The sequence below is a fragment of the Myotis myotis genome, unplaced genomic scaffold (genome assembly GCF_014108235.1).
Source record: "Myotis myotis isolate mMyoMyo1 unplaced genomic scaffold, mMyoMyo1.p scaffold_m19_p_5, whole genome shotgun sequence".
Classification (NCBI taxonomy): domain Eukaryota; kingdom Metazoa; phylum Chordata; class Mammalia; order Chiroptera; family Vespertilionidae; genus Myotis; species Myotis myotis.
The window spans coordinates 103,199,908-103,212,136 of record NW_023416357.1 but is presented as its reverse complement, the minus strand read 5'-3'; the positions used below and the strand labels follow the sequence as shown (position 1 = coordinate 103,212,136).

The 12,229-nt window shown below is 49.7% G+C and overlaps 1 protein-coding gene across 4 annotated transcripts in view; it reads left to right on the top strand.

The window, feature by feature from the left end:
- LOC118656329 (acyl-coenzyme A synthetase ACSM1, mitochondrial-like) overlaps positions 1 to 12,229 on the top strand; it is a 58,714-nt gene that overhangs the window by 42,666 nt on the left and 3,819 nt on the right. For all 4 annotated transcript variants that reach the window (XM_036309551.1, XM_036309552.1, XM_036309550.1 and 1 more), the window contains exon 11: positions 11,606 to 11,733. In XM_036309551.1, the coding sequence (XP_036165444.1) occupies positions 11,606 to 11,733 (128 nt within the window). The remainder of the gene's footprint in view (positions 1 to 11,605; positions 11,734 to 12,229) is intronic.

The window sequence follows — 12,229 nt, the reverse complement described above, 5'->3', positions numbered from 1 at the left end:
CACTGTTCAGCCTGAAGCCGGGCTCATGGCTGGCCAGTGAAGTGACCTCTCCTGCTTCTGCAGTAGTGCTAAGGATGTCCAACTGCCGGCTCAGGCCTGCTCCCCATGGCAAGTGGGCCTAACCCAACTATCGGACATTCCCTGAGCATTCCTGGACTGTGAGAGGGCACAGGATGGGCTGCGGGACACTCTCGAATGCACAAATTTCATGCACCAGGCCTCTAGTTGGTGTATAAAAAAGCCATAGATTTCTGGGTGTTAACTTTGTGTCCTGCTACATTGCTGAATTCATTTATTAAGTTGAGTAGTTTTTTGATGGAGTCTTTAGGGTTTTCTATGTACAATATCATGTCATCTGCGAATAATGACAGTTTTACTTCTTTTTTTCCAATTTGGATGCCTTTTATTTCTTCCTCTTTTCTGATCACTATGGCTAGCACTTCCAGTACTATGTCAAATAGGAGTGGTGAAAGTGGGCATCCCTGTCTTGTTCCTGTTCTTAGGGGAAAGGGTTTTAGTTTTTGCCCATTGAGTATGATATATGTTGCTGGTTTGTCATATATGCCTTCATCATGTTGAGATATGCTCCCTCTATTCCCACTTTGCCACTTTATAAAAAATGGGCATTGGATTTTGTTGAATATATTTCTGTGTCTATTGATAAGATCCAACAGGGTGGGGCAGTTGCTTCTGACTAGAGGCTAATTGTTACTTTTAATCTCTTAAGTGGCCTCAGGGCAAGGTGTTTTCCAATAGGGTGTATCAACTGTATCCCTCCAGGCGAGGCAAATGTCCATGTGGGGAAGGTGTCCCCTTGAGGGAATGACTCAGCTCAGGAAACTTGGCATATCTGCCTTCTGAGCTCTTTCCCCTGAGTCCCTGGTCCTGGGTTCTGCTCTCACAGCTCCAGTCCACTTCACCCTCCCTCTGCCAGAGCACAAGGTGGGTGGCTCCACAGGGAATTTAGTGTGTTGGCCCTTTAAGGGGGTGCCTGAATTTTCAGCTGTTACTCCCTGGCAGACAGCACCCCACTGCTTTTCACAGCCAGATGTTATGTGGGTACCCTCCTCAGTTAGGATCTCTCTGCTGGGGAGCCCAGCTTGGGGAAGATACCCCAGAGTTCTCAGTGGCACCCCCACAGCTGAGATATCTCTCTGGGGCTTCAGTTGCTGTCCTGGGCGCCCAGCCAGCCCTTTCCAGCCTCTGCCCGCCCCGCCCCCGCCCCCGCCCCCCCAACAGTCTCTATGCCGTCTCCGCTTTCGGGCCTCGGATATCAGGGTTCTCTCCTGCAAGTTTTCTGTTGATTATTCAGGAAGTTTTTCTGCATTTTAGTTGTAATACCAGTTTGTTCCTGGGAGCATATCTGTGCAGCATGCACTTACTCTGCCACCATTTTAAATCTCATCTGTGGCAGTTCATTGTTTTTCTTTTTATTCTAATGCATTTGTTTTTCTGTTTACATCTTTATTTATTGTCAATTCTCACCTGAGGATATTTTTTCCATTGATTTTTAAAGAGAGTGGAAGGAAGGGAGGAAGGGAGGGAGAGAGAGTGAGAGAAACATTGATGCAGAGAGACACATCAATTGGCTGCCTCCTGTATACACCGCAACTGGGGCCTGGGATGGAAACTGCAATCCAGGTACATGCCCTTGATCTGGAATCAAACCTGCGACCCTTCGCTGTGTGGGCCCACACTCCAACCACTGAGCCAGGCTGCCAGGGCTGCATTTGTTTTAACTATTGTGTGAAAATAACAAAAATGTCCAATAGAGAAATTACTGAATGATGTGTTAAATGTAATATTATCCTGTAATTGAAAATGATGTAGATTTTTTATTTTTAATATAAAAATACCACAATATATTATTAAGACAAAAGCAAGCTATGGGAGAATATGCATAATATTGTCGTATTTGTTTAAAAACAAAGTTTGAAAGGATACCGATGCCAACAGCTAACATTTCCTACATTGAATGTTTATAGTCAGTGCATCTTGTAAAGCTGTGTAGTTAACAGTTACTGAATATTTAGTTCATGTGCCAGGCCCTGGATTCAATGCTTCACGTGCATTATTATTTCATTTCATCCTCTCCGCAGCCTGAGATGGTCTAACCATGTATTTTACGGAGTTGAAATTGAGGCTCAGAGAATAGAGTTAATACAGGCAGAGCTCAAACCACGTGTCTCCAACAGCAGCAGCGTTCTTGCTTTTGATGTCAGGCTCTGCTGCCTCCTAGAGATAGAACAGGGATGCGTACCAGTTAGGACCGTTTTTGGCCATGCCCCATCTAAGCATCTCTAAAATCATGAGGTCCCCCTTGTGACATATAATTCTTATTATTCAAAAAGTGAACTCCTATTCATGTGAAGGAAGCCTAAAAGGCCATTAACTTGGTCTAAACAAGCTTCCAAAGAACATGGCACCCATGAAGGAGAAAAATAAAAGAACAAAAGGATACTTGAAGTACTGAGGAAGAAATCCTAAGAAATTGTTTAATAATAATAATAATGATAATAATAATAATATGAAGTAATCTGAAAAAATAGCAACTAAAGTTTTAAAACTTAATGGAGAACTGAAATGCATAGCTATGACACAATATATATTTATATACTGTATATGAGGCCCCTAGAACCATAAGAAATGGAAAAAATTCACTGTTGATAACTCATTCTCCAATTGCTCCCCTTAAAAATCAAATTGACACCCTGTGGGGCATGTGCCCCATGTTGAAAACCATGTTATTATAACAAAGAACCCCACAGCCACATGCCCACCCTGAGCAGCCACTACGCAGGGACCTGCCAGGTGCTGTCAGAGATGGACAGAGAGGGTGGCCAGGCTCAGAGGTTCCGACTCTCCTGTGAGAGGTGGCACGCTTCACTCCCCCACATTTCATTGGTCAGAGCACGTCACAGGGCTGCAGCCAGCTTCAGGGGGTCAGGAGGAGGACCTGACATACTTGGCCCCCACCATTGAGGCCACCACCGGCTGCAGCCTGTTTGGGGGACATGCAGGGTGAAGGGAGGAGTGGGGACTGGTAGGAAGTGACAGCAGGACTCAGGATGGTTTGCTTTCTCCTCACCCAGGTGGAGTTTGTCCCCGAGCTGCCCAAAACCGTCACTGGCAAGATCAAAAGGAGTGAACTTCGGGAAAAGGAGTTTGGTCAGATGCAACGGCAGTAAATTCAACATCCCTTCTGGGTGTGACCTTGGGCACACCCTGGCTGCCTCGGTGCCCCCACATCGCGGGGCGAGGGGGGCTGTTGAGGGCTGATGGGGAAGGGCCCAGGACGGCCAGCATTCCCGCATTTCTGTCCTTTTAAGTGAACATCAGTCACTACGCTGCCTCCAAGGCCCTTGTTCCTTTGGATGCCCAGGCGGGCGCTCAGATTGGGGCTGAAGATAATAAAGTGCTGACATTGACATCAGGGTGCTCCTGCGTTGTGCCTTCATCATGTTCATGAACCTGTGCTGAATGCGGTCCCTCCTTGCTCCCCCCTCCCCCTGGAGAGAGCACAGGGCCTGATTCTCACTCCTGTTGCCTCCCGCACACGCCCCAGTGTTCCCAGGTGGCCCTGCACGTCCAGTCGATGTCCAGGACCCAGAGTTCTGGGAGTGATGCTCTGAGCAGCCCAGGCACCTGCCTCAGCTGGGTCCCAGCCTAGGCCCGGGGTGGGCAAGGGAGTGACCAGCTCTCCAGGGACCGGGTTCCACAGGACTCTCCCAGCTTCTCCAGAGGTGCCCCGTCCTTCATTCCTAGGAGGGCCCAGGGGCGTAGGGGTCTTACCCCTCAGCTTTACCCCATGTGCACCCACCCACGCATTCCTTCTCAGGGATCCAGGATCTTCAATGCCCTTCTCCCAGGGCCCAGAGTCCTCCCTAAAAACTCCCCTCCACACTCTTTCAGTTCTTTCTGTCACCAGAGTCTTCCCCACCTTCTCCCAAACCTGGGCTTGGGGCTCTATGAACTAACCCTTCACTTCATCCATCCTTCGGATCAGACCCCCCAGGGGCACATCACAGGCTGGGAGCAGCAGGGGCAGAAGGGGCTCAGCCTGGGGGAGGGGGAAAGAAGCACATGTTGTCTCCTTTTCCCTCACTCCTGGGAGTCATTCTTAGAGAGATCGCCTCTAAAGCCCTTTGCAAGAGGGCACAGACACACAAACTCACAGCGAAATGTACAGGTACCGCTTGGGTGTGATGTAGTCCTTCAGTCTCCCCCCCCAACCCCCCCCCCCTCCGGCCAATTGGGGAAGCTCTTTATTTAACCGTCTATTTTGAATGAAAGCCTTTGATGGATATAGTGATCTTGGTCCCACATCCTTGTTTCCTGTAGCTAATGTTTATTGCTGTATAATATCCCATTTTATAAAAAGTCCACATTTTCTTCAATCCACTCTACCACTAATGGACATCTGGGTAGTTTTCATTCGAGGGCTGCTGATGGCTAACACTGTTCTTGCACATTCACCCTGTGCACATCAGCACTCATTTGTGTGGGGTCTTTCTAGGAGAAATTGCTGAGTCACAGTGACACTGCATCCTACCACCCATCTTCCAAAGTATCCCATCATCCTGTGCGCCCACCAGCAGGGAGGCAGGATTCCCTTGTTCTACATTTTTGACAGCATCTGCTCTTGTCAGAGTCTTTAATTTTTACCAATCTGATGCATGTAGTGTTATTTTGCTATAGTTTTATTTTGTATTTCCCCGTGTTTACAGGTTGATTTTGAGCTAAACAGCAATCTTGTCTTTGAACCTAATGGGCACTTATGTATATTTTAGAGACTCTAAAATGGAAATGGCAGCTTCAAAAATCAGACCTAATAACTTTTAGACACAGAGTTAAAATGTCAAGGAGTTGAACAAGTACCCTTACCAAGCTAACTCTGAAATACAGCTTGCATTTATTAAGAAAGCCTCCATCCCAGCATGCCCTTGGAGTCTGCCTCTATTTGTGTTTCAAAGGTCATATAAAGTCACTTTTTGCAACGTTCCTCAGATGATGAACTTGGTCCAAACCCAGTAAAAATCCAATCAGGACATCATTAATGACTCCACTGGAGACTCTGCTAATTTTACCTACTTTGGAAAAAGCTCCAGATAAGTGAGGAAGACACCCCTAATGAAACCAGCCCCTTGTCCACCACTCCTGACTCTGTGTCCCAGGAGAGGTGTTGGGGGGGGCGGGGGAGTAGGTTTGGGCGGGGTGGGGGAAGGGAGCCAGAGGTCTGCCACTTCCCTCATCGCTAAGAACTGGTCTGGCTCAGGCTACTGATGCTCAGACCTTAGTCACTTCTCCGCATTTCCTTCAGGGAGTCCATTATGATTGGGTGATTGTTTTTGTCTTATTTCTGGAATTTCCCTGAGGAAAATGGAGGAGAAATAATGTACAGCACACGGCGTGCCTAGTACAAGATATTCCTGCTACAGGCTCACAGCAGACTTTTCTGTCCTCTCCAAAATGCCTTCTTAAAGGGCTGCTACCTGTGACCCCTGTCCTGTTTCCCACACTCAGCCCAATCTTCCTTGATGACCAGAGCAATTGATTGACAATCCCTAACGTGCATTCTCCACTCGGGAAAACAAAAGCCCTTCAGTTCACGTAACCCATCTCCCCCAAGGCAGGAAGAGCAGTCCCATAACTCCTAGGGTGTCCCTGGAGTCTAGCCTTTACCCCTCATGGTTTATAAAACATCACTCTTTCCACAAAGAAGCTTCCCTCAGACAAGGTCTCAATGTCCAAATTTAGTTGGATGCCTAACTGAACCTATTTGGCTCATCCTCCCCCGCCCCCCGACCCCAAGCCCCCGTCCTGCCTGAAGAACAGTTCATAGGGACTGACAGACAGGAAGTGAATGACGTCCACCTGGAAGGCAAGTAAGGAAACGAGGAAGCAGAAAGGAGGATGGGCTCCTAACTCCTGGGCCTGGGTAGGAGCTTCCAGGGCCTGCTCTGAAGCTCTGTGGACACCTTGTCTCCCCCAAGCCTCAGGTTCCCCACTCTGGAGCATTGCGCTGCTGGTGGGGAGGCCGCGCTGCCCGAGGAGCAAGAGAAGTGGCGACAACGGACAGGCCTTCTCCTCCACCAGCTCTACGGACAGTCGGAAACGGTAGGTGGACGGGCCCCTCTGGGCCACCCAGCCCAGCAGAGGAGCTGAATATGCCAGAGCGTGTGCACAGGCCCCACTGTGCGCACAGCCAGCAGAGGGTGGCTCCGGAGTTGCAGGCTATTGGGCTCCAAATCAGTTTGCAGAGAGAGGATTCACACACAGTCTTTGACTTGTCAAGACCTCAGTGTGCTGACGACTATTGGACAAAACCTCCCAAAGGGGTCTGAGGACAGGGGCTGTGTCCCTGGGATCAGGGGAGCCAGGAGGAGCGATGGCAATGGAGGCGCCCCCTGCCTCAGGGAGGCCCTGCCTGAGAGTGCTGCCCACGTCACCCTCCCTCCCTAAGCAGCAGCCACAGGGCCAGGCAGGAGCTGGGCCTGGAATCTCACCTCTGGGTGTATGAGGGCAGCACACACGTTTGATTGTGGGGCTGGAGCAGGAGGGGAGGAGGGAGCAGAGGCTTCACACACACACACACACACACACACACACACACATGCACACGTACACACACGCACACACACACACACACACTGTCACCCCCAAGGTGTCACTGAGCACGCAGTGGGCAGGCCGTGGAGTCTGCTGTGCTGGCATCTTCAACCCCCTGATGCTGACACAGCCACTCTCCCCGCCTCCCACTATCCCCTCAGCTCAGAGTCACCCCCTCTCAGGACCTGTAGGGCAGGCTCTTTTCGTCCTAATTCACATATTTGTCTGACGGTCTGTTGTTGTTTTTTTAAAGAAATGTTTTATTTTAGTCAGTTAAGTGGTCTGCTTCCAGGCCTGAGAAATGTGAGGGCCGAGGCCTGACCTTGCATGGCTGCCAGTTCACTTTTGGAAAAAGAGAAGCACAGGCTACACCCATAACGCCAGTCCCTTGGCAACGACTGTTTGAAGCCACAGAATACTCCCTCCTCGCTGCCCGGAGCCTCATTTCCCAAAGCCCTTGCAACCCGCTCGCTCACCTGTGGGCGATTCCGTGTCCTGAAGTGTGAGCAGCAGCTTGGAGAGGGAGGCCTTCCTCTCCCAGGAGCTCAGGTGTCAGTTCCTCTGAGCATCGCCCATGGCAGCTTCAAGCCCATGGGCATAGGTGGGACCGCCAGAAGCTGGGCTTCCCAGTGTCCAAACTGGGAGCAGAATGCTGACCCTGCGGGTGGTGGCGAGGGGAGGGGAAGGGGTGTGTTCTCCCCCAGGCTGTGCCCAGCCTGCACATCCCCCAGGGCCGGCCCCCTGCCCTCACTGATGTGGGGGTCGTGCGCCAGGTGTCAGGGGTGCAGAGCCCAAGGGGCTGTCTCCATGCTCAGATGCTTGTTTTCTATGGAGGGAAACACCCACAAAAGTCAGTACAATGCCCTGTTGGCGACAACAGAAATGGGGGGAAAGTACCACCGAAGGAGGGTCCCCCAGGCCTTCTCCTGGGGCCTGAGTCTGGCTGGTTGCCCTGAGGAGCCAGGTGAGCTCATGGGTGTGGCCTGTGCAGCTTCCCCCACAGGCTCTGAGAGGGGGTGCCGGCCCGACCCCTCTGACAGAGGAGACCCATGGCATCACCGCATCTTCTGACTGTGAAGGCTTCCCTCTAGGACAGATGTAGCTTCAGAGAACCAGGAAGGAGGCAGAGGTCACCAGGAGGGCAATGGGGTGGGAGTGGCGGCAGAGGAGCAACCTAAGTGATTTCAGCACAGCCCCGAGGGCAGATGGGGCAGGGACCCTGTCAGCTGCAGTCTTGAGTAAGTGTTGGTCAAACGGACACAAGCCTGGCGTGCAGCGGGCACTCCCCCACCCACAACCCGCCCACAGCCCCGCGCTCAGCCCTTTGCTCCTTTCTTCACCCTCCCCCCCATGGGACCCTGTGGCTGAGGATGCAGAGCTCCCAGCTCCCCACAGGCTCTGTGAGCAGCGACCCATGACCCCTGCGAGCAGGTGTGCTGTGTGTGGTTCTTGCTGCTCTGTGATCCGCCTGCACCCTTTGACCACTGGTATTCTCTTCCTTTTGTGCACAGGGATTGACTTGCGGCACTCCCCGGGGATCACAGGTCAAGCCCGGTTCCATGGGGAAAGCCATCCCACCCTTCGACGTCCAGGTTTGGTGCTAAAGGTGGGGCCAGGGAGCACTGAGGGCTCAGCTGGGAACAGACCCCGTGTGACACCAGGCGGCAGAAGCAGCCGTGCCCCCTGCCCGCGGTGTCCTTCCTCCTCTCCTCCGAGTTCCCTCTGATTTCCTGGGAGGTTTCAGTATTGTGGGCACCGGTGCAGCTCACCGTGCCAGCCGAGGCCGCACACAGCCGTGGCACACGGGACCTGGAGGAGCGCCGGCAGCTCTGTCCTCCCGCCGGGGCTTTTAGCTTGTCCTGACCCTGTTTTGTAGCTTGAAGACACATGTGACGTCCACGTACCAGGAAACAAACACACCCATGACTTGCTGATTTCAAAGACTTGACAGCTGCGTCCTGTTTTCTGCCAGGGACCTCCCCATGGTCCCCACTGGTGTCACACGCATAAGCCAGGCAGAGCTTGGGTGGGCAGGAGTGCTGGGAGCCCTGCAGGGGGACTCACAGACCTCTTGCTCCAGTTCATCGACGACGACGAGGGCAACATCCTGCCGCCCAACACTGAGGGCAACCTTGGCATCAGGATCAAGCCCACCAAGCCCATCGGCCTGTTCATGTTGTATGAGGTGAGGGCGCCCCGCTTGCCGCTCACTGTCCCAGGCACCCCTGCAGTGAGAAGGGAGGGGACTCAACTCTGCATCCTGAGACTCCTCCCATCTCCGTTATGTGCTCCAGTTCAGTGAAGCCAGGTCCAGTTCCCCCAAAGCTCACAGCCTTTCCCCTCCTAACCCATGTGACTGATGGGGTAGAGAAACCTGGCTTCATAATCATCAAACCTGGGGGCTGATGATTAAGAATGCCAGCTTCAGCTGGGTTCACATCCTACCATCCAGTTTACCAACAGGGTGTGAACAAACCTAGTCACTGTCCTGAGCCTCCTGAGGCCTCCCCTCCCCCACTTCTCAGACACACCGCCTGCAGACCGTAGGAGTCATATGCGTTTCCCCGTGACAAATAAATGGCAGATCTAAGATTCAAAACTGTCTTTCAGCCCCAAAGCCTAATGGGAAATCCAGGGATTATAGAACCTGTGATGGGCTCTAAGGAAACTGCCCTGATAACCCCTAGCCCTCCCAGGGTAGTAGAGGCCACTCAGGAAACTCTCAGCTTCCACGATGGGCCCTGGAAGGGTGGGCACACCTGAAATTGATCTCAGATTCCACCTCCTTTCTCCCAAAGAACAGCCATCAGAGGCTCTCTCTCTTGGAGTCACTGTTGTCATCACTCTGGCCTCCAGGGGACGCTGCTCCTCATGTGATACTACCAACCAACAGTAAAAAATGCTGGTTAAATCATTCATCAATTTTGTTTATCTTTCAAAGAACCAGCTCTTGGTTTCATTGATTTTTGTATTTTTTTTTTCCATCTCAATGTCATTAGCTTCTGCTCTAACTTTATTATTTCCTTCCTTCTACTTACTCCGGGCTTTTCTTGTTGTCCACTTTGTAGTTCTTTAAGTTGAAGGGTTAAATAATTTATTGTTAATTTTTCTTGTATTTTGAGTTGTGCGTGTAGTGCTATGAACTTCCCTCTTAGGACTGCTTTTGCTGTGTCCCAGAGATTTGGGGTCGTTGTCTGTTCATATTCATTTGTTTCCAAAAGGGTTTTATTATTTATTTCTTGATGTTGTCGGTAACCCATACTTTGTTCAATAACATGCCATTGAGCCTCCATGTGTTTGAATGTTTTGGGGGGCTTTTACTGTAGTAGATTTCTAATTTCATTCCACTGTGATCTGAGAAGCTGCTTGTTATGATTTCTATCTTCTTGAACTTGTACAGACTTGTTTTGTGTCCTAACATGTGGTCTATCTTTGTGAATGATCCATGTGCACTTGAGAAGAATGTATATTCTGCTGCTTTGGGGGAAATGTTCTATAAATGTCAATTAAATCCATCTGATCCAGTGTGTCCTTTAGAGTCACTGTTTCCTTGTCACATTTTTGTCTGGAAGATCTATCCAGTGAAGTCAGCAGGTGTTAAAGTCCCCTGCTATGACTGCATTGTTGTCAATCTCTCCGTTAAAGTCCTCTAGCAGTTTTTGGAATATATTTAGGTGGTCCTATATTGGGTGTGTATATGTTTACCAGGGTTCTATCCTCTTGTTGGATCCATCCCTTTAGTATTATGTAGTGATCTTTGTTGTCTTTTGTGATGGCCTTCATTTTGAAGTCTATTTTTTCAGATATGAGTATTGCTATTCCTGCTTTTTTTTTTCTTTTCCATTTTCATGGAAAACTTTTTCCCCATTCCTTCACTCTCATCCTGTGTATGACTTTTGTACTGTGGCAGGTCTATTATAGACAGCATATAGTTGGCTCATGTTTTTGTATCCATTCACCTATCCTATGCCTTTTGATTGGACCACTTCATCCACTTACATTTAGGTTTATTATGGGTAGGTACTTATTTATTGCCATTTTAATTCTGTATATGTAGGTTTCTCTCTCTTGTTTCTCCTTCTCATTACAGCAGTCCCAATAGCATTTCTTGTAATGCTGGCTTGGTGGTGATGTACTCCTTTGGCCTTTTTATTTGTTTGTTTTGTTTTGTTTTTCATCTGGGAAGCTCTTTATTTGACTGTTTATTTTGAATGTTAGCCTTGCTGAATATAGTGTTCTTGGTCTCAGATCCTTGCTTTCCATTACCTTGAGTACTTCATGCCGTTCCCTTCTGGCCTGTGGAATTTCTGATGAGAAGTCTGGTGTCAGCCTTATGAGAGCTCCTTTGTAGATAACAGTTTGCTTTCCTTTTGCTGCTTTTAAGATTCCCTCTGAGTGTTTAATTAATGGCATTTTAATTACAATGTGTCGGGGTATGGGCCTGTTTGGGTTCTTCTTGCTTGAGGTTCTCTGTGCCTTCTGAACCTGTGTGATTTTTCCTCCACCAGGTTAGGGAATTTTTCTGCCATTACTTTGTCAAACATTGACCAGCTGGCTCCTTCACACTGCCTACTAGGGACTGAGCTCGCAACCTGGGCATGTGCCCTGACCAGGAAGTGACTGGCAACCTTTTGGTATATGGGATGACGCTCAACCAACTGACCCACACATGCCAGGGCCACAAGCTTTCTTGGAGGATGAGATGAGATAGCACTTGGGGAAGAAAATTCATTTAGCAAATGTTTATTGACACCTTCCATCGGTTCAGCTACTGTGTTATATTAATATCAATTGTCAGTGTGCTTTGTGCATTATTTGACCAGTAGCATGCATTGAGTGTTTGCATGTAAAGCAAATAGACTCAGAGAGATTTACAAAAGTTGTACAGGTGCCTGGTGGAGTGAGAGGCAGGATTCAAACCCAGATCTGAGACCCAGGTTGCAGCTCAACACCTCTAATCTCACTGCCTTTAACAAGAGCGCTGTTCTCTTTGCAGAATGACCAAGTGAAGACAGCCAAAGTGGAGTGTGGGGACTTTTACAACACTGGGGACAAAGCAACTATAGATGAAGAGGGCTACATCTGGTTCCTGGGGAGGGACGATGACATCATCAACGCCTCTGGGTAGGTGTGGCTGACCTGGGGCCTGGCAGCTCTAGGTTGCTTCACCATTCCTCTATGCACTGGGGATGGGACCCTCAGCCTATTCCTGATGCAGCCATGTCTACGGGGCCCTGGCCGGGGGTATCTGTGCATCTCCCCCAACATCAAAATAAAGTTCAAGGCCTGGAAGTGCAACCACAGTAGACACTGTGAAATTTAAAGAGGGGATATAGGATTGGGAAGGGAGGCCTTATTTGAGCCCCTATTTGTCCCCATTAGTTGGGGGAAATTATTCTCTGTGTTCCTCTAATTGAATGGGACACATGTCACAGAACAACAACAATAGCAGCTAAGCTAATGGTGAACTCACTGTGTGAAAGTACACTCCTCCGTGCTTTGCCTAACACAGTAGATGCCATTAGTTGTGCCTGTTTTACAGATGAGAACAAGGAGTCACTGACCAGTGAACTAAGTTGCTGAAAGTTTCCAAGGTAGTGCAGGGAGAAGCCCAGACTTG